Raw genomic sequence first — 17,015 nt, forward strand, 5'->3', positions numbered from 1 at the left:
AGCTATTCTTTCCCAATGTGAACTGAGTATCGATTAGTGAAATTTTATCTTCATGATTTGGTAGACAAATTTCACTATCAATTCCAGTTTGTTTTGGGTTTATGTGTTTGGCTTCTTACAGTGAAAATTGAACTGATCAGAGAAAGTAATTTTCACTACCAATGCAATACACAGCATACTAAAGAACAAACTGTGATACCTCTTTAAGATGCTGTACTGCTATTTCATAAATCTTTGGCTTGTCACGTAGCAGAATGCTACTTCAAAGGAGAAAGATCCCTTTGAATCTCAGGAGATTGAGTTCTGAATTTAATTCCTGGAGTGAATAGGCTCCTTAAGCATTTCTTGTAAGGTCTCTAGAGCAAAGAGGGAAGATTGTAATAGCAGAGAAAATTATCTAAAAAAATACTTTAGTGCTTCACCTGTGGTTTAAAAAAAAATAATTTCACAATTTCATTCCATTATAACAAGAATTTATAAGCTAACACTTCCTGTTGCTAGAAACTAGTAACTTGTTGTGCAAGGTTAACCTTTTGCTTTTTACTGCCTTTACAGCAGAAAGTGTATTATTGCCCAGATCACATTTTTGTGGTTTGTTTCACTGTTATCAGTGATAGCAGCTTCCAGGGATAATTCATAGCGACCAAGTGATTTAACGTGAAGTTTTGCATTTTTCTTACATGAAACAAATGAAATTTCTCTATTTTTTCACCCTGTCTTCTTGGTGTTATGACATGAATTTTGGCATATCATTGGCCACTGGCTCTTCAGTTGAAAGTGACTGAAAGAGGAAAAATAAAGTTCTTCCTTTTCTGAAATATGTTTTTTAAATGAAATCAGCATTTGATTCACTTTTTCTGAGATACTCAACCAAACAGATTCATGTTTTTAAAAGAAAATCCCTTCCATAAACAAGAGGCAATGCTCTCTAAGAAGGCAGCTCTTGTGACTCCCAGCAGCTATCATCTGACAGATTTCTCCTGCTCTTATTCTATGCCCAAGGCAGATTTTTTTAGAGGCTAATAGACTCTAGTTTTTCCCCTCTTTGCTGTACCAATGCTTTGTATTATCTCAGTACAGATTTTTAAGCAAGCTTCTTAAGCAAGCAAGGCTACAGTGTGTTTCATCCCTACTACAGATCAGAAAATAAAAAGATATTAAATAGGAATTGTAATACTCATAGTAAGGCTGATCATCTTCTTCCATTTGGTGATAATCACAGAATAGGAAGATTCCCGAATCTGTGTGGAGCCCAGTCTTAAAAACAGTTACTACAGTTCAGTAATATAACTAATATCAAATATTTAGTTCTCCATTAAATTATTATGCATGTACTACACTGAGAGATGTACTAAACTTTTTAAATATTATTTAGTTCAGAAGTTCTAGAAGGCGGCTCAAAAGTAAGGCCTCAGACTTACCTGTTTTTGGCAAACTCATAGAATATAAGCTAGGAGGATGATTTTACTTTTAAAATACTTCTAGAATATAGCAAACCGAGAATTTAAAGGCCGTTCTGAGAACACACAGAGAGCCTTCTTTCTTATTTCTTGCTCCTACTTTAGAAAAATTGAGCACAACTCTTTAGCTTGATAATAAATTAAGTTCAGACATAGCATTTTAGTTGGGAATTCATAGCCCTGAAGTGAATCTACGTTTCCAAGTAATTATTCGTAAATGAGTGCCTAAGGTTGAACCAGATGTTGTCTCATTAGATTTAACACTGTAATATGGAGAGAAAAAAAAAGACAATAAAGGAGCAATAACGAAAAAATAAATGGAGTGTGTACAGAACAGTATTTACTTGTATTGACTATTTTCTCTGCAATAGATGGAATAGAATTTCCATTATATAAAGCAACTGACACACAGAAAAGTCTACTGTAACAGTCAAGGGTGTATATTTATTATAGACTTTGCTATCACTTCCTCTATTTTATCAGTTGGTTTTCCAGTAAGTGTGTTTTTGGGAAAAGTTGGAAAGGAAGACAGCCATTATCTGTATTAATACATTTTCAAAAATCTTTAAACATAAATTAGGCACATCAGTTTCCCTTTTAAACTAGTTTGAGGTTATGGGAAAAGTTAAAATGGTTCATAACTTACAAACTGGCATGTAAAGCTGAAGTGTTGAGTACTAAATAAAGAAAAGGATAGAAAGCAGATACTTAAAGTACTAAACAGAATACTTCTATTCTTTGTTCTACTTTATCTTTTATTTTCCTGCATCCTTCTGATAATTATTTTTAGTGCTATAAATTCTCCAGCTTTTCAAGCTACTGCTGAAAGACTCATCTACCTAGGGACAATCAGGAAAATTAATCTGAATTGAATTTTAAACTGGATTAATTAAACTACATTAAATCCTTATGTAAATACACTTCCTCGGAATTAAAATGGCTTTTTTTTTTTTTTTAATATTCTTTGGAAGTGAGTTAAAGTAAATTAAATTAAGGTCTCTTTAATATTGCTTGAGAATGTCCATCCCATAACTTCAAAGTAATAAAACTGCCTCACTTAAAATTCAAACCTTTTGTTGGTTTGGATTGCTTTTCCTGATCAGGTCCACATGGACAAGCCACTCCTCTAACAACTTTTACTACTATTTACAACCCTTTTGAGTCTGACTTATTTGATTTCCATAACTAAAATCTGTATTTATATTAGGCTTTTTCCTTTATCATCTGATGTGAGAGATCTTACGTTAAAAAAGAACTAGAAAATGTCTTCCATTTTCCCCTTATTTACTCTTTAAGGTTTAATTTTAAGCAGATTGTGGACCAGCTTATTCAGCTTTCAAAAATAGCTCTTATTTCTTATTCTCAGAGTCAATGTTTTTCTGTGGTAAGCAGCTAGGGAAATGTTAGTGTGCTGAAATGTTTTTCTTTCAGTAATGTGTTTAGATTCATCAGCATTTCTGAAGCCATCAAATCTTGGGGCTATTTGAATTCAACATTTAGAGGCTGACTTACCTTCCACATTTAACCATGTAGCATCTTCATATCCTTTCCACAGCATAAAATGCAAAGGTAATTTGTTACTGATGAACGTGTCTGCTAGTTGTCTCAGGTTAGCAGCAGAGTAGTAATGTGGCATGCTTACATATTTACAGAAGCTGGATGTGCCAGCATAACTACCGGCCCTGAAGGCAAGTAGAGTTCAATGCCTCCTACAAGCAGATTGCAATACTCTTGAGGCTCATTGCTAAAAAAAGAAAATATGTAGCCTTTGGAGAACACATGTTGCAAAGCATGTAATTTAATGCGTTTCTTATTAACAGAGGTAAGCACCCCAGTTTGTTCAGAATGACGAATTCCCTTATATGTAGACCCCAAATATGTCTAAATACAGTAACAAAATGACAAATATGTTGTCTCATTTGTTCAATGCAAAATGGATTTGCCAGTGAGATTCTGTGGCAGCCATGGATAATGACTCATTTTTATTAAGACCCAGATTTTAAAAGCAAAAGCAAGCAAAGCCTATAGTATTTCATTCTAATTTTTTGCATCATGATTGATAGTGGAAAAAACAACCACGTGACCTCTTGTCTTAACTATGGAGTAGTGGTGATGGGAGAGAGGGAGAGACATGCTTCACAAAGCATGCAGCTGTCTGTACTTCAGATGAGGTGCTTTGCATCAATCATAGGCCCAAGAGTGACAGGAATGTAGAGTAAGCTTGCACTTCTGGAAGCATAACTACTTGTTCTTCAGAAACATCATTGTTAGTGCTCCGTCTCTCACTTTGACCAGATCATGAATTGATTATCAGACCAAAACCGTAATTTAAATAAGGACAGAAACAGACAAAAACAGTCAGAAATGCATTTGTTACTTCTCTGTGGTTCCTTTTTTTGCAATGGAGTATCAGTTAAGTTCTGACTTACCACTGGTTTTGTTTTTCCCTTTTTTACTGCAGTTTATTATGCTGACATACATCTTTATGTTGGCCTGGCTTGGCGTTACAGCTTTCACTTCTCTGCCTGTTTACATGTACTTCAATCTGTGGACCATTTGCCGAAATGCCACCGTAGTGGACGGAGCTAATCTCTGCTTGGATCTTCGCCAGTATGGTATGTGAATGAAGAGCACTAAATATAAAGCAAGATTTCACAAAAGAAGGCATCACGTTGCTTTGCCTCCATGTATCTGAAATGAACTGTTTCAGTGTTTCTGAAACAGTTGTTAAGCATCTCTTTCTATCCTTTTACCCACTAGTCAAGGCAGTATATTGAAGATGCACTGCATTTCCAGGCCTGACAAAATTGAATCAACATTGTCCATCTTCCCAGAGTACTGAAAATTTGTCTTGGGGCTTCTGTTTAGTCTCTTCTTTTGGAATTGCTGGAACTTGTCTAAAATGCTTAATTAGTCATTTATCTGGAGAATGACTCTTTAATCTTGTGGTAGGACACTGATTTGGAGATGTGAGATCCTAGGTTATCATCTGTCTCTGCAGACGTGAATTGGGACAGGACAAGATTCATTGCTTGCAAAAATTTGGATGAAGAGAGACAATACAAATAGTGACACTGTAAGAGGCTGGTGGAGAGAGAGAGCGGGGCTAAAGCCTGAACTGTGGAGGTTAGAATAAAGTGGGGATATACACATGTGTGTTTTGAGGAGATGGGAAATTTGGACAAAAGGGGGTTGGAATCTTAAAAAGTCTGAGAATTCTTGTGTTGGTGATGATAATTTAATTCCTTTCTGCCACAAGACTGACTTGAATCTAGATGTTCTGGCCTTGATGGTTTCTCAGCCAACAGAGCTTTGGGTAATCATACTCTCATCAGGCAGTTCCTTGAGTCTTTCCTTTTGTTGCCTTGGCCTAAGATAAAATCGCAGTATATTTTTAATTGTTATTTTGAGATATAGAAAAATGCTGTATTGCATGGGAATGAAACAGTTTGGTTCATATTAAACATTTCACTTAACCCGAAATAAAATATTTCACGTTATTCTTTTCACAAGGGGGGAAAAAAAAAATCTTTTTTTTAATTTACTGATTTTTTTTTTTTTTTCCCCTCCAGCATGACAGGTGAGTTGAGAAAGCAATTATCTGTACAGATCTCATCAGGAGTATTAATTCTTCTTTCTATGACCTTTTATTTTGCTAATATTCATGCCTATTTTTTATTATTGATTCTATTTAAAATGTGGATAGAACACTAACATATAAAATGTGTATTCTGCGAATGTACCTGTTTCCTGTAAATTCAGTGTAAAAACCACTGATTATTAATAGGGAAGAACAGTACCATTTTTCGTGATAACCGAGTTATAGCAGTTTTCTTCAAGCTAGTCTTTGATTTAGTATCCGGACATTAGCTAAAGGAAACAATGTAGCAGATTCTAGTTATTCTTGCAGATAGAGAAACTATTATTACAATAAAGTATATGTTTGGGTAATGCTTTTTTATAACTTGCGAAAGAAGCTTTGTACCAGATCAACATGTCTGAAAACAATACACAGCACATTTCTCCACATGAGGGTAGAGAATGTTTGTGAACAACATGGTAAGTGTATATACTGGTTGCAGATAATTTTCTGGTGTTTTGATTATTGTGCTGATCAAAATCTGGAATGAAGATATTTTCAAAAATGGCTGAAAAATTATTACCTGCATGTTTCCTACTAGGGCTTTTTACTAAATAGATGATGTGTTAGTTTTGTGATGGCTGAAATTATCATAGAATCATAGAATTGTTTGGGTTGGAACGGATGTTAATCATCTAGTTCCACCCCCCCTGCCATCGGCAGGGACACCTTCCACTAGATCAGGTTGCTCAAAGCCTCATCCAGCCTGGCCTTGAACGCTTCCAGGGATGGGGCATCCACAACTTCTCTGGGCAACCTGTTCCAGTGCCTCACCACCATCACAGTAAAGAATTTCTTCCTAACATCCAATCTAAATCTGCCCTCTTTCTGTTTAAAACTGTTACCCCTCACCCTGTCACTACACTCCCTGATAAAGTGTCCCTCCCCATCTTTCCTGCAGGCCCCATTTAAGTACTGGAAGGCTGCTATAAGGTCTTCCTGGAGCATTCTCTTCTCCAGGCTGAACAGCCCCAGCTCTCTCATCCTGTCCTCATACAGGAGGTGCTCCAGCCCCCTGATCATCAAGAAAAAACTGATTTTGTTGTTAAAAAAATTCTTCAAAGCAGCCAAGAATTTGTATTTCTTAGCTTTTTTGGCTCATATGAAGTAAGCTGCTATGTACTAGGAATACTGAATACTGTGAATCTTTATTCTGCTCCAGGTATTGTAACTATTGGAGAGGAAAAGAAGGTTTGCACCACATCAGAAAGTTTCATCAAGATGTGTGACTCTAATGAGGTGAATAAATGTGATAGTATTTTTGGCAAATCCATAATATATGTTATATTACAAAGTAACTGATGTGTGTTTTCTTCTTACTCTTAATGTTCTAATCCTAGCTATGGTGATGAAATAAAATCCTAGTGGAAAATACAGTCAGCAAGTACTTTTCCTAGTCTTTTACCATGTACCAAATTTAGTCAGTGCAATTTCTCCAGCCATTTATTTTCTAAATACACTTGTAATTTTTTTTAAGAATTCCATTGTCATGTATATTTTTACTGAGATGTTTTTGAAAGCTAATGCACCTGCTGCACAATGAATGGGTCTATATAATGAATCACTGTTTGAAGACCTTATGATTACTGTTGTGACAGGAGAGTAAAGATTTCAAATGGATTTGACCAAATCTTGCAGTGTGTTAGGATAATAACTCCTAGTACATTTTTCTTTGTAGTTTTTCCCTTAGGCAAAGGCCACTTATTTCAGTGCAGCTGAGGTTTCTGGTTTTGTTTTTAAATGATCAGGGATGAAGATAGGACAAACAAAATTATATCTATCTAAAACAAAAAGAGAGGCTAAAATCTTGATCCCTCTGAAGTCAGAGGGTGCTTTGCTAAATATTTCACTGGGTCTTAATATGTTTGAATAAATCTTCTTAGAGTGAAGGTACACAATCTGCCTTTATACCAAAACCATCTAAGAAAATGCAATCCTTGCTGTGCAGTCAACTCTCAGTGGCTGCTGTGTAAACCAGATCACTGAAATTAAAAACGAATGTAATCATTTGGTTTGGGCTGTGGTGAGGAAGCAGGTTAACTTGGATTATTTAAGTAACCTGGTTTATATTATATCAATATGAACAAATTTTATTGGCAAATTTGGGAGGGAAGTAAATCAATATATGAGGATGGAAACCTACAGGTAATGAAGGGAAATGGGGTTTTCTTAGGCTGTCTCTGCCACTAGAGAAACCACCACAAACATTTGTAGATCTGGTAAGGTAGTATTGTAACTAAAAAAAAAAAAAAAGAAAAAAAAGAAAAAAAGTGCTGAACTGTTTATTTTTAAATAATTAGTTTTCTTAATATTTTATGATTTAAATACAATATTTTTAAATAGAAGTATGTTTTATCCCTGATATGAGTATTGTAACCAAACAAGCACAAGCACAATGTCATATAGTGATGTCAATCTTTTGGAAAAAGTATTAGTAATCATGCCTTTTGTAGAAGGGTGGCACCAGGAAGGTAATTATTTGCTCTACGTTATTCTGACTTTTTGTTCAGTTTCTGTTTAGTGTACCACCATGAAAGTCCCTTTCTTTGTCCCCCTTTGCAGCTAAACATGACATTCCACTTGTTCATTGTGGCGCTTGCTGGAGCTGGAGCAGCAGTCATTGCTATGGTAAGCTACCCAACACTCTGTAGTTCCATCGACATCTGAATTGCTAATACATTCTGGTTGTTATTTAGTATCAGTTATTCAATTTCCACCCTATCACTTAATGCTATTACCAAAATATAATTCTGTAATTCAATACTCTCTCTTATCTTTTTTTAAAATATATTGATGAATTCCCTTTGAAGTAGAATATCATGATTACTTTTTTTAATTAAAAAACACCTTTAAGTATATGCTAAGAATTTTTACTATTCTCTTGCTGTGTTCAGACAAGTGTCTGAACTCACGTGTCTGTCTCATGACCATAGTAATATACTTTTATGATCTATGCCTTTCTGGGTATTCACCGGCTTGTCATGCTGCTATTTTAGGAGCAGAGTCTCTTTGTCAGTTCTGTGCATATAAGTGAACGTGTTCGTTTTTCTGTCAGGACTGATTTTTGCTTTTTTTTATAATGAAGATGACTTTGAATTTGATGACATTTTGCCAATGAGAATGTTCCACGGAGAAAAAAGTGTATGAGCTAGTGCCCTGCTCTTCTATCTTTTGTCTGCCATGTCTGCTTAAACATAAAGATATTTTTAGAATGGGGATTCTGTACCAGTGTAGGTTTGTATAATACACACTGGAATGGGAAATGAAAAATGACTGTTACTTGGTACTGATGCATTCCATGAGAAAAATGTTGGTGATGGTGATTAATATTACTACTGCTACTCGTAATTTTTCACTGAATCCTAGGGCCATAAATTTTTCATTCTCCTTAGAATTACATTTATAAAAAAGGAAAATCAGAGAATAGTCAATGAAGCTAGTATTCCTGTTGCATTAGTGATTTTTTTTTTGTTCTTCTCTGCCATTTTTTCCGTATTACATGACACCCTGCCAACACAGCAGAGATAGCTAAATGAAAAATACATATTTTCAATGTAATTTTTGTTTCAGGACCACAAATAATAAGTATAATAGTAGAATATAATTTATGTTAATAATTTAATTGATTTTCCAAACTGAGACTTTTCTGCTTCCAGCTGAAAAAATGGTGACCATATAGTAATTGTTATAATACATATGTTAGTGTTAGGAAAGTATATCCAAGAGACCATTAGTTCTCCAGTGCATTACTGTTTTGAAGTATATTCAGTAGTAATTATCAAATGCTAATTTGTTCAGATAACAATTCTGCATTTCAAACAAGTTTTGAATCAGAATAGCCACCAAAAGATTTTCAGTGAAAACAAACATATCTTCAGTGGAAGGAAATTAAGTAGGTACATTCAGTCACGTAGTTTAAATACATGATATTTTCAATGAAGTTTAAAAAAAAACCTTCAAAGCTCACAGTACCATATCAAAGATGCCATAGATACGTTACACCAAGCACTAATCCACTGGGAATTCACTTTGATGGCTCACATTTATTTACATATTTTTGAAGGGTTACCCATACCCAAGTATGCTTTTTACTGGATTCTGTGACTGCACAGAGCAGGCATGATAACACTGACTGTTTGAACAGAAATATAAGTTAAGAATCTAAGTGCTAGTAAATTGTGTAGCATCCAAATGCTGGTAAATGTGTTTTATGAAATGTTTGCAACTGTGTTGTATATATTTCAATTTTGTAATCAAATTTTTTAACCTACCATTGTGATCTGTTAGGTACCTGGTGAAGACTAGCACATTCCACTCTTTGATGGTGGTAATTTCTAAAACCGGCATACTAGAACACATTTATAGGTTGAGCAGTGTGCTTCACACTTGACACAGTAGCCCAAAGACTGGGGACAGGACATCAGTGAAAGTTCAGAATTTTGTCATTGGACACGCAGATATTAACAGGTTCTCTTCCTTTAAGGGAAGTTTGCTTTCCCAAGGAAGAAGTAATTTAGGGGAGGTAAAATGAATTTTGGGTCCTAAACGTCTCATATTGGAAGAAGAAAACATCTTTTTTCCCCAGATCCTACGCTCAAATTAGTAGAAGGTGGTAAGGTATCAGCATTGGGCTAGGGTGAGGAACAAAGTGTGCAGAAGCCATTTAAGACACTGGAGAACCACTGCCCTTCCCTATACTTGCTGTTGCAAGAATAATCATAAATATGATTTAATGAAGTTAGTCTTTGTATATATCCACAACAGTAGCAGATCTCCATGTATGTGAAATTTAACAGGACTTCTTAACAGAAAAAAGAGATTAAAATACCAGTCCTTTACAAAAGAGAAAGCTTATGAATTTATTGCACTTTTAAAACATTTCTTGCAAACAGTTACTTTAAACTAGAATAGTCCATCTGACTAAAGTAGTAAGTATTTTGTATTTGTTACCAGCCAGTAATAGTAGTGTATCAACAATGAGACTGCTGAATAACTGAATTGCTAAAATCTGCTCTTTTAAATAACTTTTTAAGTCATGACATTGATATACTCCACTACATCCTCACTTCTGGATTTGTGGACATTTGCAAATGCCAGATTATTTAATATGTGCAGAATTCTTTAACTCTTTTAATGTCAATATTTGTCATGAAATTCACCAAAGAAATCAGCTTGTTCATAAATATTAAGACCATCTCTCACCAAGATACTTTTCATGAAACTGTATTTTAAAAAAATGTAGTCTTTTATTGCAAAAACCACAAAAAAAATTTGTTAACACTTGCAAAACCATTTGGTCACAAGTCACAATTTCCCCATATCTACTACTTTAATCTCTCTCTTGGTCTCAGATTTGCATATGAATGTTAGCATTTTTTCACAATTCACTAGCTGCCTCTTTAGTCTCCAAAGGAGAATGCTGTTTTGGGGTTCAAAAAGAGAATTGGCCTATGAGTCAGGATTGATGTACAGAAAAACTCATATTTTTTACGGTATATGTCAGGGAAAGCTTTATTTTGCAGAGAAGGAAAATGTCAAATAGTTTGTTTTGAAAATTTATAATTTTTAGATTTCAGCCCAAGATGAAAAAAACCTGATAGAATTATTTATGTGGTAAATGCTTTCTGTGAGTCTTGAGCACAGAAAAAATAGCCAGGATTTTGAATCATACTTAATTTGGACTATGTATGATTCTGAACATTACTGTTCTTTCTTATGTCTGAATGGATAATAAACGGATACAGCAATGATCACTGAAGTAATACATATTAGTTTTACTGTTGTCAATGTTCTGTCAGATAGAAACAGAAGACATGAAGTTGTTTAAATGTAAACTCTACCACCCCAAAGGGTTGATTGTAAAGCTAGTAAGCATCCTGCCTGTCATGTTTTCCCAAAACCACTACAGCAAAACTGAATTATGAGATACACAGTTTCCCTTCTCAAAAGTTACCATGTAAGCAGTACTTTTCTGCCTGAACTTCCACAGAAGTTATGTCCTGTAAGATGCAGATGCAATCAATTCTCCTGAAACAAGAACAAGGGAAATGTATAAGTGGTCTAGTCCCTCTCCTCCAGCATGATTGTGCTCTTCTGCAGGATATTAGATGCATGTAAGGGGAGGAAAAAAGTTATTTAGACTTCTACCCTGCTGAGATAATGACGTGTCCCGAAAGGAAAGGAAAAACAAAACCAAATCAAAACCCTTCCTAGCCTAGATGCAATTCCACAGTTTTGAAAGGTGGAAGCATACTTTCACCTTATGAAGAAATCTAAGCAGGAATGTTTCATAGGTATGGAAAGACCCTGCGCTGTCTTGCATATGTCTGTAATTGAAACATCCTGAGGCAGACTGTGGAAGCTGCCCTGCTTCAATTTGAACAAGCCTTGATAGGGCCCCACTGGCTTCAGGCTATTCAGGTCACGGAATTGTGAAATGCAATTAGACAGCCACTTAGAGATGACCTCCTTAGTGTGACAATGTTATCTAGGAACTTGGTGTTAAACAAAAAAACAAAGGCGATGGGACTGTTAAGCGTATATGCCATTATATAATATGGCTATGTATTTGAGATTATATTCATTATATAAGCAAAAGTAGTTGTTTCCAGGAAAGTCATCCTACTTATAGTGCATGTGAACTCCAAGAGTTTTCAACAGTTATTCCAGAAGTTTGGTTCTGTAACTTTTTAAGGAAGGGATGGGCAAAGAATGGGAGTTTAATGAAGGTCAGGCTGTGGCTACTGTACCTTCAGAATACTTTGTCTATTCTTTTAGTAGAAGAAAAATGCCAAGTGAAACTGCAAGACATTAGGTTTAAATTTGTCTCTTACTGGGTCGTTACCAAATGTTTTGTGAGGATAAGAAATGTGCCTGCATGGTCCCATTTTCATCACATATTCTTCAGTTGCAAGGTTTTCTGGCAGATGTGTTTTAAAAGGTCAGGAAGATGTGAGTACACTGCTCAGATACCCCCCACTTCTAGGATTCTCATGTCTACAATCTGTTCAAGGTTCAGATTGTATTTTTTAATTGAAATCTTACCCTCAAAGGACCAGCACTGGTGTTTTCATTGGATGCAAATTGTAATTGTCTGAGATGACAGAATTATTAATATTACCAGCCTGTTTCTTTTGATTTTTCTCAAGAGTTTTACTGTGGAGGAAATTTAAGACATTTCATTCAGCAGAATGGGGATTCAGCGTTAGTGTCTCTCAGTTGATCTAGAAATGCCTGATCCAGAGACTACTCATGGTGAAAGCTTTTGGAATAGCTGAGCTAGATACAAGGCGTTTCTTTTTCCTATGTGCTAAATTATGACCAGAAAGTGTCTCAGAGTAACACAGTACATGTGTACTGTGTGCTTGCCATAAACCACCAGGACAAAAAAAGACACCAAAAATATTTGGTCCTTTGAAGGGTTTCAGAATGCTTTCCTTGATCTTAATTATCCATATTAAGAAATGTACATTAGCCTGCACTAATCGGCAACAGTTGCCACCAAACATTTGTGGAAAAAGCCAACACTGGCATTTCCAAAAAAGAAAGAACATACTGAATTGGTTCTGTTCATTTAGTATGAATCTAAGATACTCATATGTCTACAACAGTCCAATATGAACAGGAGAATTTGCATAATCTCAAGGTGTTTTTATGGTTACTCTATTCCATTTTCCACTAACTGAATCCCAGTTTAGTTTCTTGATTTCTTAGGGAGGGGTGGAATCTTTTTAATTTCAGGAAATTATCTGTGGCCTCTGAGGCAGTTGATTAACATAAATTTAAGAGGTGCTCTCATCAGAAAGTATCTGAAAGCCTGCTAGGGGACGAATAAATGTCCAGAGAGTCCTAGAATAAAGCAGTTGAATACTGTTACTGAACATTTTTATTTTCTGGCTGAATACAGAGCCAACAGAGCATGTCCTAAGGTGAGAGGGAGACAAGTTTTGAGACGGTCAGAGGCTCCTTGCAAGCAGATCCAGGAGACTGAAGGTAGGACATTTGAGGTCCACCTTCAAAAGGAAAGCTTTCAAAGGCTGCAAGTGTCCTGAAAGGCCCAGGCCTGGGAAGCTGAAGTGGACAGGAAAGCAGTTTGTTGCTCTAACAGGCAGCCGAAGTAGACTTTACACCATAGATTGCCACAAGCGTGAAGACTAAGCAAACTAACTCCAAAAGGGACTGAAGGCAGATAGCATGTGACTGCCCCTGAAGGAGGAGTTTTGGATAAAGTGGTTTTGGCAGCAGTTCTTTGGAGGCCTCAGCTTCATTCCTTGTATTGGCGTTATGTTAAAATTTATCACTTGTTTGACCATTCATTGCCACCATTCAGAAGACTGGACATCTACCTGTTGTTAAGCTCAGTCACTGGCAGCCATACCATGTGATTTTTAAAAGCTACTAAGCTCCATCTCAAAGGCAATTGGGGTGTTTTGCATCCTGTATTTATAATGGAAAACATTTGCAGAATGTAATTTTTCTACTGGTAAGATACCTTTCACTGACTTTCAGGTTAAATTTATTCAAAGCCATGTGAAAAACATTTGTTCATGTGACAATATTGCCAATATCCTTTAACTGGTGTTTAATCCTCAGATGTATTCATAGACATTCTGTCCTCCCCATTTGCTAACATAAATAAACCAAGCTCTTTGGGAGTATATCATCATAGCTCATCCACTGATTTGTGTTGGCTACAGATGAGTCAGGTCCAATCTCCAATACTCACCAGTAAGTTGTACAATAATCACAGGCTGTGGGTTTTTTTTCCCCTTCTTTTGAGATAATTTTTTATTTTGTTTTTGGATGGAACACTTGGAAAGCTCTTAATTTTGTTTTCTTAAAAAAAAAAAAAGTATTTTTACATATTCAAAAATTTACATGGAACGTGAACATTGTTTCTGCTCCATTCAAGATGTATACAGAAGTTGTCTTTTAAAATCATACAAATTACTGTTTTTGTTTTCTATACATTTTAAAGAATTACATAAATAAATTGTGGTATAACTAATATAACAGTGAAATAAAATTACTAAATTAAATGGTGACTGGTGTGTGCCCTTTTAAGACCTCAAGTTTATTTGTAACTGTATTGTGTCACATTTTGCCTAGCTGAACATATTTTTCAATTTTTGACAAATTTTTCCCAAATTAGCTGGCTTTGGTGAAATAGCTAGAGTTGTAGATGAAAGAAAGAAGTCATGGCTAAATGGAAAGCTAATGCTAACTTTAGCAAGAAAGAAAAAGCAAATCTTTCTGTAATTGTATTAGATACATAATCGTAAGACTCGAGATCTGTCTACAGCATATTTCTAGCTTAAGCAACTACTTTAATAAATAGTGATTCAATTGGGAAAACTCTGCAAGAAGTAACCAGAAGGCATTTTTCCATGTAGATTTGCAGAGTAGCTGAAATAGTAAAGCAGGGATGATTTGTTGATTTTTCAGTTAATTTTTTTTATAACCATTGCTACCAACTCCTAGTCACAGTAACAGTAACAGCTGAGTACTCTGAGGATTAATGAAGCTCAAGCTTGAACTTCACATCGTGTTGCTGTACTACTTCTTGACTTAACAATGCTTAGTTCCTTCTGATGAAAACCTAATCTCTATCCTATAGCTTTCAAGTTTGAACTTGCTCTATTCTGACTAGCTCTGTTGGTTCCTAACTCCATGTTACCTCTCTTACAGGTCCATTATCTCATGGTCTTGTCTGCCAACTGGGCCTATGTGAAAGATGCTTGCAGAATGCAAAAATATGAGGATATTAAATCAAAGGAGGAACAAGAGCTTCATGATATTCATTCTACTCGCTCTAAAGAGCGGCTCAACGCTTACACATAAAAGAAACCTTGTCTTACTTTCTAACATGTGAATGCTTTGTTGTTTAACTAAAGGCCATCCAACCATTTTAAAAACAATTGAAAGTGCTTCTCACAAAAGATAGTTTGGGTGACTTACATATCACCCATGTACGATTCTTGGTTGTCTAGCACTTGGTTTCTTAATTAGTTCTTACTTTGTGTGACCATTCTCTACCACAAAGCTCCTAAATAGCCTTTCCTGAATCCTTTAAAGCTAATTAGTTCTGCTAGATCAAGGATACTAAACTATTGTCAAATACAAATATGTGTTTGATTTTTTTAATCACTTTGTATGTGTTATGCATAACACCTTTTGCATTGTTTCTTATATGTTTTTGGAAAAAAAGTAGCTTTTTATACTTTTTAGTTTTGAGTTCAATAACTACTTTAACTACAGGTATACTTCAAAGGGACCATTGTACATGATGTACAATATATAAAGAAAACATTCTGATTACTTTCCTTTATATTTGGAAAACTTGCCAGATGGACCCTGAGCAACTTGAATGAAGGTCCTAAGAACGTTTTAAACAATCAAAGGTGCAATTTCTAAATTTGTAATAGTGGGTAAAAATAAAAAGAAAAAAAAAAGAGAAAAAGAAAAAAAGAAAAAAAAAGAAAAAAGTGCTTCTTATCTTTGTTAACATTGTATTATTATTGATGTTTTTAAAGAATATTCTCTTGTTCCAAGTTCCATGGGTGATAATTCCTGTTTGTATTGTGAGCATGCAGACCGTGGTGCTAACAATGCATGGCCACTTGCCTTTTGAAGGAATTCAATACCACGGCTACCTGTTAAAGAGTTATGGTATATAGACAATTGTTAATTAAGTGATATAGTTATCCATAGTTTTTTACAGAATGATCTCTCTTTAATTCAATGATGGTTATGCTAAATTGGAGCTGTTCATGTGATGATGTAAGAAATTACTGCTTAGCTACATTTATGAAAGTAATATATCAAAAATACAGTGACCGTAGGAGTCAGATGTCTTTTTACCTGCTTTAAAAATTTAAATGGATTGCACCTGTCTGAACTGTAAAAGATATATTAAAGGAGACTTCCATAAATGTTATAGCTTGGCTTCTAGCTTTCCTACACATATTGGTTTACCTGTATTACGTTAAAGTAAGGTGAAAGACCACTACAGAGCTTATTATTTGAAAGTGTAGTAATATATTTGAACCTTTATTTTGATAGGAAAATGTTATCAGAAAGATAGGTCATCTTAATTTGAAAGAATTACCTGTATCAAAAACAAAACAAAAAACCCTATTTAAGAAAAGTCAGTATTATTGGACCAAATTTGGTGGATTTTTTTTTTTTTTGCCTATTTCTAATGCTACAAGAATGCTGTAAAGTGTCTTTTAAAGTGATGTAGCCTGACAAGACATTTTTGTCAGTGTTAAAAATCTTAGGTAGTTTTGTGCACTTATTGGACCATTGTGAATTCTCTCTCAGTGTAAGTGCATTTCTAATAAAACTTCTTGAGTAAAACTCTTATTTGTACTATTACTAGTCATGCATCATCAGTAATTTTTAACAATTCTTGTAGTAAGTAGAGGGTAATACTATAGTTACTTGTGGCATGATAATGCATTAAGTAGTATTGATTGAATTTTTTTTCTTTTTCTTTTCTTTTGCTTGTTTTGGGGGTTTTTTGGTTGTGTTTTTGATTTGGGGTTTTGATTTTGTTTTGTTTTCGTTTTTTTTTTACACTTAGGCTGTCCTACGGGGTCAACAGTTTTCTGATAATGTGCAGTACCGGTATTACAGTTCTGCAAAAAGTATTAGGAACCTCTTTTGGATTCTATATTGTAGTGTTTCAGTTTTGTGTCTTAAAACGTTTGTGCTGATTTTTAAAACTATGTCTTTTAAACTCATGTAATGATGTTAATGCTTTTGGCTCTTCTCTGGTATTAGAGTTTGTATTTTCACAAAGAATGCTTTGTAGCAGGCATTACAATTAATCTGTTTTGTACATAAATGTGCCAACAGCTTGATGGTGGCGTTTTTGAAATGTAGAACAAAGTGCTTGCAAAAATGTAATAAAC

At 35.0% G+C, this 17,015-nt stretch overlaps 1 protein-coding gene across 1 annotated transcript in view; it reads left to right on the top strand.

Annotated features, from left to right (window-relative positions):
• The window catches only part of GPM6A (glycoprotein M6A), a 125,672-nt gene extending 110,732 nt beyond the window's left edge, over positions 1–14,940 (top strand). The window contains 4 exon segments of the mRNA XM_050895908.1: positions 3,922–4,075; positions 6,263–6,339; positions 7,663–7,728; positions 14,788–14,940. Coding sequence (XP_050751865.1) covers positions 3,922–4,075; positions 6,263–6,339; positions 7,663–7,728; positions 14,788–14,940 — 450 coding nt within the window.
• The last annotated feature ends 2,075 nt before the right edge of the window (positions 14,941–17,015 follow it).

Source organism: Gymnogyps californianus, chromosome 4, assembly GCF_018139145.2.
Source record: "Gymnogyps californianus isolate 813 chromosome 4, ASM1813914v2, whole genome shotgun sequence".
Lineage (NCBI taxonomy): Eukaryota > Metazoa > Chordata > Aves > Accipitriformes > Cathartidae > Gymnogyps > Gymnogyps californianus.